Here is a 20122-nt window from a genome sequence, read left to right on the forward strand (position 1 = left end):
CCAGCACTATTCTTTGTCTTTTCTCAACTGAATTATTTCCACTCCCCCATTTCACAACTGGGATGAATTTTCTTTGTGCAGGAGCATGAAAAGCTTATCTTTTCCTAAGGTTACCATCAATGAATTTGACCAGTTAATAGGGTTTAGGGGTCTAATCCTGCATTACATGGACATGAAAAAACTCCCCTTGAAGTAAATAGGAATTGTGCATATGGAAAGAATGCAGAATCTATTTCTAAATAGTCCAGAGGAGAAAATATAATCTGTTTAACCTACTTGTGAAGGACAGTACTATCCCTTTAAGGGTCTGCTCCGAGCTTACAATGAGGATAGCCTAGGTGTAATCAAGGAGTCTTCCTGCTCCGTTTTAGTAATGAACTGTTTAAACAGGAGCATAAGCCATCCAGCTCTCCAAGGGTGCTGATTACTCTCCCAGGTTCCAGAAGACAAACCTGAACAGACTGAGATGTTGCCTGAGGAGCTTGCAAACCAGGAACTGTGAGTTAAGGGCCACTTGAACTGCTATTACACAAGCACCTTCCAGGAGACTTGATTAAAGGAAACACACTTATTTTTTACTAGTGTGTCACTTTTGGTTCTCATTTCCCAACTCCCTTTATAGGGAATGTTTGATGCTCACCTGGGAGAAAGTAACCTGCAGTGCCAACCCTAGCCACAAAAGTGTGCACAGGGCTGGCACACTCCTTTACACTAATCATTAGAAATGTAGGTTCATATTCAAACTCAAGGGTAAATGTAAGGAAGTTTAAGTCAGTATAATTTGTCCTCTTCTGGCCCATCATTATGTAAATTGAAACTGCTAGCTCTACTTACCAACATGTAATGGCTTGTCTACACAGGGAAACTTGTCTACACAGGGAAACAGCCTAGTTATACCAGCTATTCTGCTGTAGCTATACTGGTCAATTGCCTCAATGTTATACATCACCTTTCAATGTAGCTCTTATTTTCTGGTATTTAGCTCTATGACTGTGTCATAAACAGATAGTAGGAGTTAATAGAACAAAAGTACTTTATATCTCTTTTGACTGTAAAGGGTTAACAAGTTCAGTGAGTCTGGCTGTCACCTGACCAGAGGACCAATCAGGGGACAGGATACTTTCAAATCTTGAGGGAGGGAAGTTTCTGTGTGTGCTGTTAGAATTTGGTTGTTGTTCACTCTGGGGGCTCAGAGGGATCAGATGTGCAACCAGGTTTCTCTCCAATCTCTCCGATACAGGCTCTTATAAGTTCAGAATAGTGAGTACTAGGTAAATAAGGCGAGTTAGGCTTATGGCTGTTTTCTTTATTTGTAAATGTGTATTTGGTTGGGAGGAGTTCAAATTGGTATTTTGCTGAAAAGATTTTAATTTGTACTTGTATACTTAGGCTGGGAGGGTATTCCCAGTGTCTATAGCTGAAAGACCCTGTACCTATTCCATTTTAAATTTACAAAGATAATTTTTACTGTTTTTCTCTCTTTAATTAAAAGCTTTTCTTGTTTAAGAACCTGATTGTTTTTTTTTTTATTTTGGTGAGACCCCAGAGGACTGGGTCTGGATCCATCAGGGAATTGGTGGGGAGAAAGGTAGGGAAGGGGGAGAGAGAGGCTAATTTCTCTCTGTGTTAGGATTACTTTCTCTCTCAGGGAGAGTCTGGGAGGGGGAGAGAGAAGGAGGGGGGAAGGTGAATTTTCCTCTCTGTTTTAAGATTCAAGGAGTTTGAATCACAGTGATCTTCTAGGGTAACCCAGGGAGGGGAAGTCTGGGAGAGGCAACGGTGAGGGAAAGGGTTTACTTTCCTTGTGTTAAGATCCAGAGGGTCTGGGTCTTGGGGGTCCCCGGGCAAGGTTTTTGGGGGACTAGAGTGTACCAGGCACTGGAATTCCTGGTTGGTGGCAGCACTACAGCTTCTAAGCTGGTAATTAAGCTTAGAGGAATTCATGCTGGTACCCCATCTTTTGGATGCTGAGGTTTGGAGTGGGGATTATACCATGACAGACTATTTCAGAATAAAGAGGCCACATGTGGCCCTTAATCTACCGTGCAAGTCCAGCTGGGTGGAATTTTCAAAAGCACCTAACTGTTTTAGGAGCACAATTCCCATTAATTTACAATGGGATTTGTGCTCCGAAATGAGTTAGGTGCTTTTAAAATCTCATGCAGTAATATCTGTGGGAGTTTTGCACAAATAATGTGGATAGAATATGACCCAAAACAGAACTAGTCCCACTGTCTGCTAATTCCTTTGGGATAATTCATTAGAAAATACCTTTCACTTATGACTGTCCCTTATAATCTTTCATCCTGAAGGGTTCCAAATTGCTTAACAAACATTATATTTACAGCATGGCCGACATGAAACAAACTTTGGTGCAGAAAATAAAAGTTGGGTGGCCCTCCAGCTGCACAAGAGTGGAAGAAAGGGAAATACCAAGCTGGGATTTACACTTTCCTAGTGTATATGACGGATATAAAGCACATCGCTTCTGATCATGGTTGAGAAATCTTCAGTAACCACAGATGAATAATTACAGGGTAATATCCTAGACCCTGCCAAGTCCCCTTTGTTCTGCCCTCTTAAAACTGCCCTATATGGGGAACCAAGAATTCCTTAGTGATGTAACTAGCTCTATGCTACCTCCTCTCCAGAGTAGGGGGCCAGATGAGGGCATGGCTGGAGGTGCTGCATTATCCTGTAGGTGTAATGGCCTCTGTGGGTGGTTACAAGCTGGCGCAATGAAAAATAACCCTGAGGCTGTTCAAAGTTGCATTTTAGATTTTTAGTTCATAGTCAATTTTCAATTATGCTTTTACTGTGTCTTTCATGAGTTTGATGTTGTAAAAATGTATTAGCTGCTGGCTCAGCTAACACATATGAACCATTTCTACTATCCAGTGAGTGGCCTGTTTATCTTCCATAGCTACAAAGCACAAATTAAAATGGGAGAAAAAGCAGGAGGCCAATATGCCAGTTCCTATTGGAAACCAAATCCACAGAGACTTTAAGTACTTTAAAGGATTTAGAAAGTGGATCCATACTACATAGTGATAGGCAGATGTTTTCCATATGTCGTGCAAATGTAACTAAACATTCCAAGACAGGCATGTATAGTTTGTTATGTTATACATTTCTATATGAGACTTGGTTTCAAATTAAATTGTGCAGGCACAACTTCAAACACTGTCAGAAAATGTGTGAGCATATTTTGCATGTCTCTCTCTGATTGACTCTCTCATCTCTTCCCTTTGACTCTTGGAAATGGCACCCTAACCACTTATGTTCAAATTTACCTTCATGCTCGTTTACTTTTTTAAATAACCAAATACTGTTTCCATATGTTGGTTGTTTCATTTTAGCCTTTTATTCTCAGCAAACAAGAAAAAAATAGTTCCTGTGCATTCTGTTGTCTTTTTCAGATTCATTTAAAACTACATTTATTCTGTCTTTTAGATCTCAGTTAAATATCACTCAAATCTGAGATCTCATGAGCCAGCCTTCATTTACATGGTCTTGAACTCAAAAGGCTGAAAATAATGATTAACAGGAAAAGTTTTCTATTTTCCCCATATTGCTTCACTTAGTGAAATTCCTTCTTCAGTAATCTATTCTCTGGTTTCTTGGTCCAATATACATGTTGTACATCTGTGAATGTTTTGTTTTTCTATATTCTTCATGATTCTCAGAAATTCAAAGTTATTAACATGCCGCACCTGTATGGAGGTATCTAGCTATAGGGATGTTGGTATCAGAAATGCCAAGATGGCAGATAAAGCTTTGAAACACATTTCTTGGGTTTACTCTATTTTCACTCTGTTAACAGGAAATTCCATGTTGCTGCGTGTGTTGCCTTCTGTGTATGAAAAGCAGACACAGTCAATTAACAACCATCTGACGGAGCTGGTGGCACTGATGTCCCAGCTGGAGCAAGCAGAACAACACCACCTTCTAAAGCTATTTCAGATAGTGGCAAGGAGAAAGCAACCTGAGGTAAATGTATAATACCAGACATTGCCAGTGGAATAAGGTTATTCACTCTTTGGAGAGTTTATGTTGTTCAGAACATCCTGACAGTACAGTAAAGTGTCCCATGTACGGCACGTACTAGGTCAGTGGTTCTCAACCTTTTCCATACCAGGAGGGCTCCCATGTTACAATAGAAAAGGTTTTGGGGCTCCCTGCAAACTACCATTTAGGCGGCCTAGGCAATGGCCTAGGGCGCCAGAATTTTTGGGGGGGTGCTATTTTGCCAGGGGGGCAGCACGCGGGTCTGGTGGACCTACTGCAGTCATGCCGGCAGACAGTCCGCTGCTGGAAAGGCTCCGGTGGAGCTGCCGCAGTCATTTCAGCGAACGGCGCGCTGGTCTAAAGGCTCCGGCGGACCTACCGCAGTCATGCCTGTGGCAGGTCCGCTGGAGCCTTTAGACCAGCGGACTGCCTGCCGGCATCACTGCGGCAGCTCCACCGGAGCCTTTCCAGCAGCAGACCGTCCGCTGGCATGACTGCGGTAGGTCCACCGGACCCGCGGGGGGCAGCAAAATGGCTGTCTGCCTAGGGCGTCAGAAATCCTGGCGCCGCTCCTGCCTGCAAGTAGCCATAAAGAAAGAGAAGGTGATCCTGACCCTGCTAGACCTGTTCATGACTCCCACACTGAAAATCTATTAGACAGGAGTAAAGCTCAAACAATACTGCAAACATTTTGTCCAACTACTTGTTGGATTTGGTAAATGAATTTGCTTCAGCCGCACTCTCTTTTGCATTTGCTCTCTGCAAACATTTGAGCAATAGAGCCTTTACCTACAGAAATGCTGCTGGAAAGCACATTTTAGGGATCTGGGTGAATATCTGTGAAAACTGAACTTTAAATTCAAATGGATAAATTTGTGTGCTGGACGTGTTTGTTCACTCGGTCAGGCTGGCAAGGAACCTCACCAGGCAGCTTATTCAACCAATTAGAACTAAGCAACACAGCTCAAATTTTGAATATTTATGATCAATCCATGTAGTAAATTTGTGAGATGCTGGTTGAAATTACTATCTTCCCATGGATATTCTGCAAGAAGAAAAGGACACTGAATTTGTCAAATAAACTACTTTTTTGCCAATTATTCGCTTAGCTCTGCTAAAGAGATGGTCAAATTGCCAGGAAAATGTTCAGAGTGCTGACATTTTTACTGAGTTAGGGAATGTAATGTAACTATTTTACATAAGGTGTGCTGCTTTATACACTACATATTTGCAAAAAACCTTCGACGAGCCAGATTTTCACAAATGTTCTTTAATTACTGTAATTTAAGTCCATGGAAGTTTAATGGACTCAGCTAAATCTGTACAGGCTGCCTTAGGCTGTCAGATAACATTTATTGGGGATATTTAAAGCTGGCACTGTTATCTGGCCAGGGATGAAGGATCTAAAATGGGACACTATCCACCCTGACTCAGCTCATTTTAATTAAAATTTCCTACCACTTTTGGTTATTCCTGTGCCAGTTATGTATTGTTTCTCATCATTACATTTCCTTTTTGAAGATAAGGACGTACTAAAAAGGCTTAATAATGTTTGAAATCAAGTTAAAATGAACTAGTGCCAGAATATGAGTGAGCAGCTAGAGCAAAAGATGTGCTTTGAAAATGATACACCTACTTACACAAACATGACACTTATAAGGCACAGAACATTAGAAGTGGGTTCAATGCTGGCTACTTTACAGAGCACACATTTAATAAATCTTCTTAAAAATCAACAGTAGTTTAATGCTGCCCACCACAGTTACAGAGGAAATGTAATTCCCTCTGAGAACATGATACTTTTCAGTCAGATGGGCCCCATTTTACCATTGCTTATGGGTCAAAACACTTTCCTCACATGATTCATACTGTCATTGCTATGTGCTACATTGCTTTTTGAGTCATGCGCTTCCTGGTAAAAATGGGATGAGCCATTGTGAAAAGAGGATGCCTAAACCAAGAAATATACAAATATGCTTTAAAAACCTGATCCAATGATAATTGAAGATAGTGGAAAGATTCCCAGTAAATTCAGTGGACTTAGGATCATGCCCTTATTACCCAATCCAGATCCATACAAATCTCTATGCTTGACCACGGCCATCTTTAAACTACTGCATGTTTCTACAGAGCTTCGAAGCTATGTCACATTACATAAGTGCTAAGTATTATTTATTATTACTAACAGTTTATACTGTCAGCACATCTTCATTATGCTGACAGAGTATTGGTTTTTCATTATTATGAGCAGTAACTCTCCAGAGTTCATGGAACAGTGACACAGTCTCATTCAACATTTACTTCTCATCACATATATGTATTACAATAGTAGCGTGTGATGACATACTTCATCTATACGACAACAGTCACTCTGACTTGGATATATATTGACAGACACTTAATAGTCACTCAGTAACATGCACATACTGGAGTATTGATGCTGCTGTGGCTGACCATATTATGTACTGCTTAATGGATCATTCAGTTTTAAGGACCAGATCCCCAGCTGCTGTAAATTGCTGTAGCTATGCGGAGGTCAATGAAGTGACATCATTTCACACTGGATGAGGATCTTGCTCCTTATTCCTGTCTTTGTTTCAGCCACTAGTCCTGGGGTTTTAGTCAGTCTCTTGGGAAAGCAAGAATTTCTACTAATCTTTAATTTACTGCATCACTGGGGAGATTCAGTCACAAATTGTTTTAATCAATAAAACATAGCATTTAGTCTCGTACAAATCAAAAGGAGAAAGTTTTGGTTTTCGACAGTTAAGCATTTCCTTAATTATGAAATGTTGCATTTCTGCATGTAGAACTTAAGGCAAAGTCCACACTTGTTCCATGTGTGGAAATGAACTCCCCTTGACCTCAGTGTGCGAAGATTGTCACAGGTGGAAAATCTTTAATATTACAAAAATGGATTGGCATAGTTCAAAATCAAAACCTAATTGCTCTTTTATCACTGCCATCTGCAGTACTTGTCTTGGCTCCATTACAAATATATTTCTGATTAATTTCCCCTTTTTATTTTATAGGTGCTAAAAGAATGTATCCCTTTTCTAATTGGTCACTTAAGAGACCCTAACCATAATGACATTATCCTAAATATACTGATAGAAATATCAGGCTATGAACCGGTAGCCTTGACCAGTTTTCTTCCAATGCTGAAAGAGATTGGTGAGAGTTTTCCAAGCCTGATTGGACAAACTGCAAAGATCTATGGAGCTGTTGGGCACGTTGATGAGGTAAATAACTAATTTTTAAAAAACATATTTTCCTCCCTTTGTTTGCTGGGCCCTAAGTAAAAGATGAGAGGCCCCATTCAGTACCTTCTAGACTTGCAACCAAGCCCCCAGTTTGTACACACTCACAGTATTACTGCCATGTACATATAAGACAGTCACAAGTGTAACACTGGGGTGGATAGGCAAGCGATAGCAAAAGAGATCAATCTGGGTGTCTTAATTGCTAGCTGCAGTCATGTCCAGCCATCTGAAGGAATGTAGATACAGTACTGGGTCTTGAAGAAGAGAGACATGAATTCGTCTGGAAGTGGACAATTTTCCACAAAAGACTACTGGATGGGGGCAGGGAAAGATAAAAGCCTAAAGAAGAATTAGGACCATGCATCAGATGCAGTATGTCTCCTTTTCTGTTTATGGGTTCTGGAGTTGTTTTCTTCTTAAGTCATTATTTAAAACTTGTCTATAACAACACAAAAAGATCATCATTTAGATAACAAAGCCTAGTGAGGCTGCAATATCTAGTTTTTAAATTAAAGGCAGAGCATTTTGGGGGAGGAGGAATCTACAGCCTTTGTATATTGTTAAATTTAAGAAACAAATAAACAGTCCCCAAATTTGTTTTAATAAGGCAGTGAAATATGAACTTATTTGGATAACATAATCCAAATATTTGGCTTTGGGTCCATAGTTAATTGGATATTCTATGCACATGTCCTTAAACTGAAACTGTTCCCTGAGGATGGTGGACCACAGTCTCATCTCAGGAACACCAGTGTAAATCTGGATTGACTACATGGACATTATGGTGTTACTCTGGATTTACACTGGTGTAACTGGGATCAGAATCTGGACCAATGGGATTATTACATATAAAAAGTCAATTAGTGGGAACACATTCTGGGAACTCCAACTCTGTATACTGTCTTAACTCTGTATAACAGGAAGATCCGCAAAAGTTTGGATGGGAGGATTGTAGTATATGGTGTGCTCGCAGCTCTAAAAGAGTTCCTTTGTGACCATCATGTGATATAGCACAAAGTACAGTGGCTGCCATCAAATGTCATTCATTAGCTATAGTTGCCAGCTCATTTCCTTTTTTAATTACAGATAAAAGTGTCAATATCTCTAATACTGCCAGGGTAGGGATGGGGGGGGTAAGAGTTGACTTTTTAATGCTATGGCCGCTCTAATTCAGTCCATGTCACCTCTCTCCTGGCAGCCTGTCTATGTGAGCATGATCGAAATTTTTTTACAGGGCCCCACTCCTTTGAGTAATCATGCTGCAAAAGGACCTAGGCTCACAATGCTACTGGGAGGTGCATGGCTGAATAATGAATTTGCATATCATGCTAATAATTTGCACCAGTAAGACTACCCATTTTAGTGCTTTACTCACAATGTGAAATCTTGATGTCTTTTCTAAATGGAGACCACAATTAGCAAATAGTGAATAAATTACTGCATGTTTAACTAATCCATATGCTACAGACATAACTATAGTACATGAATCTCTTTCATACATACTCTCTTTGAGGATGGAGGCTGAACCCCTGTCCTTCCACTCCTAAATAATAGGTATCTAATTAACAGTAGTAGTAGATCCTGTATCTTCTTGGTGGTTCAACCAATAGAGAGTAACATCACTCACACACACAAAGCCACTTTGGTCTGTTTTCTGTTTTAAATGCCCTAAATCACTAACTATATAGGGCTTTGTCAAGGAGAGCACTGTAGTATGTTGAATCACTTTGTAATATCTGTGTCATAGGCCATCTTTAGATTTATAGTGGAGTGACTGTCAACCCCGTATGCTGCACAAGCTCTACTACTTCATTGATATCTGCAAATACTAAGAAATATAACCCTTGCTGAGATTAACACCGGAAACCTGGCAAGTACTCTTTAGTCAGAAGACGTGGTGTGTTCTGAGGACACTGAGCCCATTAGATAGAAACATGGCATGTCATAAATTCTAATGAGGTTTTATATTCATTCCTGTGATTATGCTTTATGTGTCATTCACAATTAATAGACATTTTCCTTCAGTTTCAAATCAATAGCTTGTAAAATCAAAATTAAAGTTGTGCTGAATTCAAACAGCTTATGGTAAATGATTCAGATTCTTAGATTTGTGACAAAATTTGATTATAGACAGAACAAACGTTGAATATAGTAAATGGAAACATTTTCAGAAACATAGTAGTGATACCTATGTTACAATAACCTGATTAGTTTATTCCACTAAGGGATAAATCCTACAGTCTCCTCTCACATCCTACGCAGAGATCACTCAGGCAGAACTCCCATTGAAGTCAACTGGACTTTGTCTGAGTAAGGGCTACAGGAACGGACCCTCTCTGTATAGATCAGAAGTAGAATAATTTTGGAATATTAAGGAACAACTTAAATGTTTTAAAATCTTTTATTGAAGATTATTTTCAAATTGTCTTTTAAAATATCAGCATAATGGTATTTTGCTCCTGAGACAACAGCATTCATTTTTCTAAAAATGTAACTCAACATTTAGTTTTCTATCTTCAGCTAAATGATCATTGTTTATTTCAGTGATTCATCTTGGGCTTAGGGCCAGTCCCTCCCATAAGTTTTGCCTGCAAGTGTATTGCAGAGTCAAAAAAGGAAAATATATAAATTATATTAACAGAAACTCATATTTCTGAATTATTTCTATGATGGAATTGATTCCTTGAGGTCAAATATATGGAAAGATGCTAAAGTAACTCCACTATAGAGTACTCTGACTCAGGAATTGAAACTTAATGCAAACTATATTGGGTGCATAAATGTAGATGAGCTAGGAAAAGGAACATATAGAAACAGATTGCACAAATGGAAATTTTGCTATTATATATCACACACACACACACACACACACACACACACACACACACACACACACACACACACACACACTTTCCTAATGTGACTGCTGCTTCCAGCATGTTCTTCAGTGACTAACTGATCTAAATAAAAGATGCAGTTAGGCTATTCATCCACTTGCCAGTAGTAGACAGACTATAAATGTCCTGCATGCAGATGCTTCCTAAATTCTTAAATTAGGAATTTACTATAAGATTTGCCTTCCTGGATCAGACTTTGGGCCACATCTACAAAAGTATTTAGGCTCCTAACTTCCAGGCCTTTGGTTCATCTTGTCCTCTACCCTGCAACCAATAGAGACTAATAGTGAATATATCTAAGGAAGGTGAAAAAAGATATCTTAAAGTACTGAAACCATGTGCTTGCGCACTCCCCAAACAATCAAATCAAACACAAACACAAACAAACAAACTTCCTGACCCACACAGGTACTTAGGTTATGCCTGGAAACATGACATTTGATTATTGTTATCATTATCTTCATTTGCTTAACTACAGCTGATATCCAGGGTCCTAAGTAGTGATATTGATCTGCAAAGAATCTCTGGAGTAAATATTCTTTCTCCTAGCACCCATCTTCCTTCATCCCAAAATATTTATTTTATATCGTGAGGCATTACTGTGCCTGTGTGTTCTGCAGATTGTCACACAGCTTACTGACAGACATCAGCTCACAGAAGTAATAAATATATTTGATGAGGAAGGAGCCATAGGCAGAACTAGAAGGGAAGACTGCAAGCTCTGATAAATGACAAGCCATCAAGATGAAGGTGCAGCTCAGCTGACTTAACCCAACGGACACTCTCTTATACTGTTCATTGTCTGACCTGCTGTACTTCAGACAGACTTGAGTTATATCTAGCTAAGTTGTGTCCATCACTAGTGTTGCAAACGATAAATTGATGTGATAAGAACACATCAGGAATGTAGTGACTTTTATGGGAAAATGCTCCTTCATGCAACTGTTTTGATGGATGGGGAATTGCCATTTCCATAAACTTAGGTTAGGTAGTTGCTTTTATTTAAAGTGAGCATCTGATGCAGAGGAAGGAGGAAATTGGGCTGTGACCATTTGGATTCTGGTTCAGGTGATGAGCTCAGGGGTTGGAGGTGTGATTCTTCCTCTACAGTCCAGTTGGTTGATGGGGAGATTAAGCATGCAAGGGCTGATAAATCAGTACAGACTGCAGGGGCCCCAAAAGTCTAGGCTCCAAGTAATTGTTTGTACCTTACTTAAGTGTCAGTATAACTAGCTGTACTGGAAAATCAATTGGTGACTCTCTTAGAATGCACTGGTGGGGAGGGGAGGGGCAGCAAGTGGTGTGTATATACCATCCCTATGAGCATTTCTAGTCTAAGAATGTTACTTTTGTTTAATAATGGACTGAAATATACAAGCAAAAGCCATTTTTTTTGTTTGATTTCACTTGTTGCAATAAGGCAAAGTCCGTCTTTTGGCTCTTGATTTGCAGTATATAGTGCCACAACAGACAGGCAATAGCTGTCTGCTCACAATGGTAGAAAGAGCACAAGAAGAAATCATGTTTTCTATTTCTACTAGAGCTTGGGCCATTTAGATCTAATTAAATAAATCTTATGAGAATTAAATCAGACCTCTGTTTCAACTCAGCAAGTTTATCTGCCATTAGTGTCAAAAACCCAGGCTAGCTGGGCAGAGTGAGCCAAAATTAGCTTGTTGCTGGCCTTTTAGGATGGTTAGGTAACCTTGTAAAATTAACCTTCTCCAGCAATTGCTATTGACCAATCCAGTGCAGCATCTGTTCATTTCTATGAACCATTCTTAGCAGCTCACAGCACACTAAAGCTTTACAATCTCTAACTAATTAAACCTAATAGTGGCAGAGCTGTAATTAGAACTGAGGCATTTGATTCAGGTTCTGTATTTAGTCCATTAGACCATCTTTCTCCCATTTGAGAGAGTCAGAGATCCCAACAGATGTGTATTGCTTTAACCACTTTTCGGCTGCATTCTCCTACAGCCGCTTAATCGGTATATTGGCACTTCAGTTGATTTATACCAATTTCCCAGACCTGCACGATCCACGCTCAGGAAGTAATGGTCTAGATGGATTGTGCATCTCATACAGAGACTGAAATATTAAACAGTAATAAATCAGTTTGCAAAGAAACAATTTGTTGAGTATTTTTTCCTGTATATTTCATCTGATGTTAGAGGTGTAGCTACCAAACTCTCTTCAGTCTCAGCCTAGGCCATATACCTGTGGTATATTTCTTCTGAACTGATCTTCTGTAAGTGTTTAGTAACTGAAGTTATTTCCTGTGTCATATGTCTTGTTTTCTAACTAGCTGTAACATGCTGACTTAGTGTAGTGTTTAGTTACAGTCTGGCTATGTAGCAATGAACAGTGAATATTTGAAGGGATAACATAAGTTTGACTTGTTTGTCCTGTTCCAGTGACATCTGGCAGACATCTGGCAGACCTTTCACTAGATATTGAAGAACGTTTATAGAAGCAACAAACAAAGGTCAACTTTCCAAAATGGTCAAGCAACTCCTCTCCCCTTTTTTTGCTTTCTAAAAAATGTCCTGGGACAGTGTTTCTCAAACTGGGCCCCGCTGATCAACTCCTCCCCCTCCCTCCCAGTGCCACCTGCACACTGGGGAACAGCTGTTCAGCGGCATGCAGGAGGCGCTGGGAGGGAGGGGGAGGACGGGGATGGGGCGCGTTTGTGGGAGGGGAAGAGGCAGGGAAGAGGAGGGGTAGGAGTGGAGCTGGGCAGAGGTGGGGCAGGGTAGGGCCTTGGGGGAAGGGGTGGAGTGGGGGTGGGGCCTGAGGCTGAGCATGGATCTTGGGGATCTGGGAAATTTTTTTAATCAGAATGGGGGTCCTGGGGTTGGTCAAGTTTGAGAACCGCTGTCCTAGGTAATTGAAGTTGTCTACCCTGATCCAAATGACTAACTGGGTTAGGAACAGTACAGACAGGAAGAGGAATGTGCTTTGGACCTGACTGTGTGCCCCGCTGATTTAAGCTTAACTTACTGACTCTTCTCTGAACCACATTGTTCAATGGGTTCAGGAGACACTGATGTATTTTATATTGTACTCAGGCCAGATGGTGCATTGTTAAGGCTCCCAAACAATTTGCCAGTATCTGCCGCCTGGTTACACACACTTATAACCTTCTGAAACATCCAGCTTCAGTTTTTTGGTCTGAAATTGTCCATGCTTAGAGTCAGACTCTCATTCCTGCTTTGGCTACTTTTTGCTGGGAAGAGGGACCAGAGTGGCATATGGGGTCCTACACACCCTGCTTCTGGTCAGGGAAGAATTCCTTGGTGTAGGAAGTAAGGAGGATCGCTGTCCTTCAAGGGCTCCCCTACAACCACTGGTGTGTCCAGCTTGGAAGCAGCACGTCCAGGGTGGGGTTGGGGGCAGAAGGGGTGTGGTGGAGATGAGGCTGCAGCGCAGAGCATTGTGGAGATGCGGCGCAGCCTAGGGAGGTTACTCTAACTTAGGCCCTCGAGTCTGTCTAAATTATGTCTGGGGCCTGCAGCTGTGGGAATAGCTTAGACTCAGGAGGCTGCAAGGGTAACTTAAAACTACCTTTACCCTTCACTTCCTGACCTGTAAGTTCTGTACTGCACAGAATCTATCCCTTGGTCTTTGCCCAAATCGTGCATTGCATGTTGTTGTTGGAAGTTTGAGTGTTCCTGAATTTTGGGAGTGGGGTGTAAAATATACAATTTCTAATATTGTTCCTGAAAGTTTTAGTTCTGGGCTCTTTTAGTCACAGTATCCCAATAGTATCATTCTGCCTGGTATAATTAGTGCATGCAACCTAAAATGGGAAAAAAGTGGGCCAGAGTGGTATTTTAGTAACAGTGTAATATGTTGCCATGCAGGGCGGGGTGGGGGTCTGTATACAAGGTCCCTCTTAGGGGGTTAAGCAAGTTTTGAAAGCTTTGGGGAAGTATTTTGTAGTGTTCATAGGGGAACATTTTTTGGTATCTCATAATAACATAGTGGTCCTCAGCTCATGCTCCAATTTTCTTCCCAAGGTTTTGTTAAAATAGCGCATTAGCTCTCTTCGGAGGTTCTGCCCCCGCCCCACACTGAGCAGGCAGAGGCAGTGGCACAATTTTGGAGTCTGCAGAGCCCTTGAAGCTGCCCATTTCTCAGCTGTAGGTAGACTTTCTGGGGAAAAAAAATTCTTTGAATCCTTCAAAAATTCCACTCACTTCTAACCATTGGATGTTATTTACAATAGTGCAGCAAATCAACTAAAGATAAAATAAGCAGAGACACAGCTGGCATCATAAAAGCTGAACTGATGTCAAGTATTTAGAAAATGAATAATTAGTGCACCCAGGCCAAATAATAAATATAATAATCTCGTGCAAGCATAGCTGTTTAGCCATAAGCATTGCAGCAGCTGACCGAAGGAAATAGCCTAATTTATTTTGATGGTGGTTTGTAGCAGAGATGTATAAGCAATAGAACAGCTACTACCTGGAGTACTACCCTGAGAGTCTCTGGATTAAGTTTAGAAGTGTGAACAACAAGGGTGATTTCGTGGTGGGAGTCTGCTATAGACCACCAGACCAGGGGGATGAGCTGGACGAAGTTTTCTTCTGGCAACTAACAGAAGTTACTAGATCACAGGCCCTGGTTCTCATGGGGGACTTCAATTACCTCGATATCTGCTGGAAGAGCAATACAGCAGTGCACAGACAATCCAGGAACTTTTTTGAACGTGTAGGGGACAATTTCCTGGTGTAAGTGCTGAGGAACCAACTTGGGGCACAGCTTTTCTTGCTAAAGTAGTTAGTGGATGTGATTGCAGAGCCATTGGCCATTATCTTTGAAAACTCAAGGCAATCGGGGGAGGTTCTGGATGACTGGAAAAAGGCTAATGTAGTGCCCATCTTTAAAAAAGAGAAGAAGAAGGATCCAGGGAACTAGAGACCAGTCAGCCTCACATCAGTCCCTGGAAAAATCATGGAGCAGGTACTTAAGGAATCAATTCTGATGCACTTAGAGGAGAAGAAAGTGATCAGGAACAGTCAGCATGGATTCACCAAAGGCAAGTCATGCCTGACTAAACTAATTGCCTTCTGTGATGAGATAACTGGCTCTGTGGATGAGTGGAAAGCAGTGAAGTGTTATTCCTTGACTTTAGCAAAACATTTGATACGAACTCCCACAGTATTCTTGCTGGCAGGTTAAAGAAGTATGGGCTGGATGAATGGACTATAAGGTGGGTAGAAATCTGGCTAGATCGTCGGGCTCAACAGGTAGTGATCCATGTCTAGTTGGCAGCAGATATCAAGTGGCATGCCCCAAGGGTGGACTGGAGGATGGGGTGGACTGCACCCTCAGCAAGTTTCTAGATGACACTAAGCTGGGGGGAGTGGTAGATACGCTGGAGGGTAGGGATAGGATACAGAGGGACCTAGACAAATTAGAGAACTGGGCCGAAAGAAACCTGATGAGGTTCAACAAGGAAAACTGCAGAGTTAGGATGGAAGAATCCCATGCACTGCTACAGACTAGGGACCGAGTGGCTAGGCAGCAGTTCTGCAGAAAAGGACCTAGAGGTTACAGTGGATGAGAAACTGGATATGAGTCAACAGTGTGCCCTTGTTGCCAAGAAGGCTAACGACATTTTGGGCTGTATAAATAGGAGCATTGCCAGCAAATCGAAGGACATGATAATTCCCCTCTATTGGACATTGGTGAGGCCTCATCTGCAGTACCGTGTCCAGTTCTGGGCCCCACACTACGAGAAGGATGTGGAAAAACTGGAAAGAGTCCAGTGGAGGGCAACAAAAATGACTAGGGAGCTGGAGCACATGACTTATGAGGAGAGGCTGAGGGAACTGGGATTGTTTAGTTTGCAGAAGAGAAGAATGAGGGGGGATTTGATAGCTGCTTTCAACTACCTGAAAGGGTGTTCCAAAGAGGGTGGATCTAGACTGTTCTCAGTAGTACCAGATGACAGAACAAGAAGTAATGGTCTCAAGATGCAGTAGGGGAGGTTTAGGTTGGATATTAGGAAAAACTTTTTCACTAGGAGGGTGATGAAGCACTGGAATGGATTACCTAGGGAGGTGGTGGAATCTCCTTCCTTACAGGTTTTTAAGGTCAGGCATGACGAAGCCCTGTCTGGGATGATTTGTTGGCGACTGGTTCTGCTTTGAGTAGGGGGTTGGACTAGATGACCTCCTGAGGTCCCTTCCAACCCTGATATTCTATGATTCTATGATATCCACTGTGACAAAGCTCCGAGCCTGTATTGGTGGGTCCTGCGCTTCCTGGCGGATACAGTGACCTCAGAAGCTCGCTAAGGCCCTCAGTATTACCTCACTTTCCCAGTATGGCAGCAAAGGTTACAGCTTATTGAGCTATTTTCATCACAGGCCGATATGGGAGGTGGGAAGGTGGAAAACCCACAGTCTCTAGTGCTCCTTAGAGCTCCATAGGCACCGTTTGGTCTCTTGCCTGGACCAAAGTTTGTTTCTCCTTTCAAAGGGATCTCTGTAGATCATTTGGGGTGGGGAAGTGGGAGAGGAAACCTGGGCCTGCCCTCTACTCTGGGTTCCAGCCCAGAGACCCTAATGATAGCAGCTGTTGGCGGCTTCCCTTCTCCACTGATGCTGCTTTGATTCACTGGGCCAGTTCCCTGTGGTCCCCTTTTCTAAGCTTCACCCTTACCTCAGGGTTCAGTAATGCTTCCTCTCCTCCAGCTCTTTCACCTGGGCTTTCCTCAAGAGAACTGGAAGGAGAGCTTTTAAAGCAGTATAAGTGGGACCTTAATTAGTTCCAGCTGTCTCCATTAGCCTAACAGCCTTAACTGACCCTTTGTCAGTTAATTGAGGTCAGGTGCCGGTATTAGCCTGACAACCTGAACTGGTTAAATTGGCATCAGGTGTCTTGGTTGGCCTGGAGTAGCCCTTGTTTGGCTATCAGGGAACAGGGACCTGCTCATTGTGAGGCTGATATACCTGCCTTTCACTACCCTCTGATATCCTTAGTTTTGGCCCTTTGACCCCCCACGCCTGTTCCTGTTGTTGCCTTTGTTGTCCCTCGAACTTAGTTGGGTTCCGGGTTTTGTGGCCCGTCCCTCGGCTAGAGGAGGGGCTTTCAGCCGTAGGCGAGCTAGTGCTCGCCCACGTCCCGGTACTCAAAAGGACCCTCTTATATCCGTCTGGCCTGAGTCCGTCACACCACATACATGTACTGATGACCCCTTCTTATCTTGCAGCTCACCTTAGTGATGCAAATATTGTGTGTCCTGAGAGTCATTCTAAATATGTATCAGAGGGGTAGCCGTGTTAATCTGGATCTGTTAGTCAGGGCTCTTTGTCACATTCTAAATATGGCTCTTTTGTGATTTTTCACCTTTTTTATATAAAATAGCTTGAGATGGAGCTTTGTTACAGAAATGCCATTTGCATAGGCCAGTTAAATTTAGAGAAGGGTCATCCCCAGAAATACCACATGAAGAGAATAGGTGAGAAATTGGAATAACAAAGGTATTGTAGGCATTTTGCTATTTGTTTACCATTTATTGGGAGTTTAAGGCAGCTTGCTTAAGGTTATTTTTTCTATTAATTGTCCTGATCCAAATCCTGAGGTCGTTATTTATCTACTCCTCGTTCCTTCCTCTGGGAGGCTTATTTGAATGAGTGGGCAAGGATTTCAGGATTTGGCCCTTTTTGGGTATAGACTGTAGATAGAAAGTAATGTAATGCCTTCTAACTGCTGGAAGCAACTTCTTGTGCCATACTAAAATATATTGAGTACCCAGATAGTTTAGGTAGAACCCCTAAAGAGATGAGATCTTGCTAGAAAAGCCTAATACATCCCCTGAGATGTAAGTCTGAGCTCCTTTCACACACACAGATTCCACTGATTTTAGTGGGGGGCTCATGTATGAATCTGAAGGCAGAATTTGACCCTTAACTGGCAATTTTTCAAAAGGAAAGCATCTCCAGTTTGGGTGGGATAGTCAATTGGACATTTTTAGGAATCCTACAAATGCTGAGTGTTTTGAGCCAATACTGTTTTCAGCTCACCAGTGTAAATCTGGAGTTACTCTTGGTTTCTTTTCTAGTTTCCTGATCTTGCTTGATTCCGCACAGCGAATATTTTTAGAATGTTGCCGATCTTGATTTTTTCATTTTAAATCTTTCCCCATCATAGGTAATGTAATACCATAAAATGCCACAGATGCTTTTGGTAAAGCACATAAATACACAAAATAATCAAGCTTAAAATAACAGTGGTTATTTACATCTAAATACATTTTATGAGGAGTTTTTCATCTAAATTGTGGCAGAGATAATGGCTGCTTTCATGCTGAATTTTTTCACTGTAATTTTGCTTTGTATAATAATTACATATTATATTACTAGCTACGGTTTATTGTTCTACCCCTTTCTGGGCAAATAGCAACATTTTAGCAATCCTGGAGTCATTCCAGCTGGATCACAATATCATGAAAATGGTGGAAACTTCCATTCCAGTTATGTCTGCTGCAAATATTGTTTAGGAAACAAAAAATGTGTGTTAGATTTTAATTGAGCCCTTGTTTATCTCCTGAAGGGAGGAATGTCTTCTAAATAAATTAGTGAATATATACCAAAAAGTTAAGATCTCTGACCCATAAAGAAAAGAGAAAAAGGCACTGAGTCAGACTATAGCTTTCCAACAGATAGAATAACCGACAGTGGTTTTGCTGAAGTCTCTGCAGTATTTTCATGTCCCAACTGTATTGGAAATTATTATTTTCTTCCATTCTTAAATAGCCCAAGAAGAACAGACATGACATAGAATCTTAGAATATCAGGGTTAGAAGGGACCTCAGGAGGTCATCTAGTCCAACCCCCTACTCAAAGCAGGACCAATTTCCAACCAGATCATCCCAGCCCCAGGGCTTTGTCCAGCCTGACCTTAAAAACCTCTAAGGAAGGAGATTCCACCACCTTCCTAGGTAACCCATTCCAGTGCTTCACCACCCTCCTAGTGAAAAAGTTTTTCCTAATATCCAATCTAAACCTCCCCTACTGCAACTTGAGACTATTACTCCTTGTTCTGTCATAAGGTACCACTGAGAACAGTCTAGATCCATCCTCTTCGGAACCCCTGTCAGGCAGTTGAAAGCAGCTATCAAATCCCCGCTCATTCTTCTCTTCTGCAGACTAAACAATCCCAGTTCCCTCAGCCTCTCCTCATAAGTCATGTGCTCCCCCCTTAATCATTTTTGTTGCCCTCCATTGGACTCTTTCCAGTTTTTCCACATCCTTCTTGTAGTGTGGGGCCCAAAACTGGACACAGTACTCCAGATGAGGCCTCACCAATGTCAAAAAGAGGGGAATGATCACGTCCCTCGATCTGCTGGCAATGCCCCTACTTATACAGCCCAAAATGCTGTTAGCCTTATTGGCAACAAGGGCACACTGTTGACTCATATCCAGTTTCTCATCCACTGTAACCCCTAGGTCTTTTTCTGCAGAACTGCTGCCTAGCCATTCGGTCCCTAGTCTGTAACAGTGAATGGGATTCTTCCGTCCTAAGTGCAGAAGTCTGCAGTTGTCCTTGTTGAACCTCATCAGGTTTCTTTTGGCCCAGTCCTCTAATTTGTCTAGGTCCCTCTGTATCCTATCCTTACCCTCCAGAGTATCTACCACTCCTCCCAGTTTAGTGTCATCTGCAAACTTGCTGAGAGTGCAGTCCATGCCATCCTCCAGATCATTAATGAAGATATTGAACAAAACTGGCCCCAGGACCGACCCTTGACCGACCCTTGAAAATGTCATTACATTGAAGTACACTTGAAGTATTTTTCTGCTAATTTTGGGGAACCAAAGAAAGATGTTTTGGATTCTGCTACAATATTTTTATTTTTATTTACTATAGATCCTGAAAGCAAAATTTCTTCCTGGTTTTATAACAATTTACAAAGAGTGTACTGAGTAGACTGTGATT

At 41.6% G+C, this 20122-nt stretch overlaps 1 protein-coding gene across 7 annotated transcripts in view; it reads left to right on the forward strand.

Annotated features, from left to right (window-relative positions):
- The window catches only part of VEPH1 (ventricular zone expressed PH domain containing 1), a 182126-nt gene that overhangs the window by 52363 nt on the left and 109641 nt on the right, over positions 1–20122 (forward strand). For 6 of the 7 annotated variants that reach the window (XM_030576160.1, XM_030576159.1, XM_030576161.1 and 3 more), the window contains exons 5-6: positions 3824–3990; positions 7041–7250. In XM_030576160.1, the coding sequence (XP_030432020.1) occupies positions 3824–3990; positions 7041–7250 (377 nt within the window). Of the gene's footprint in view, positions 1–2347; positions 2426–3823; positions 3991–7040; positions 7251–20122 lie in introns of those variants that run through there. The other variant, XM_030576166.1, reaches the window with a different exon arrangement.

This window comes from Gopherus evgoodei, chromosome 9 (assembly GCF_007399415.2).
Source record: "Gopherus evgoodei ecotype Sinaloan lineage chromosome 9, rGopEvg1_v1.p, whole genome shotgun sequence".
Lineage (NCBI taxonomy): Eukaryota > Metazoa > Chordata > Testudines > Testudinidae > Gopherus > Gopherus evgoodei.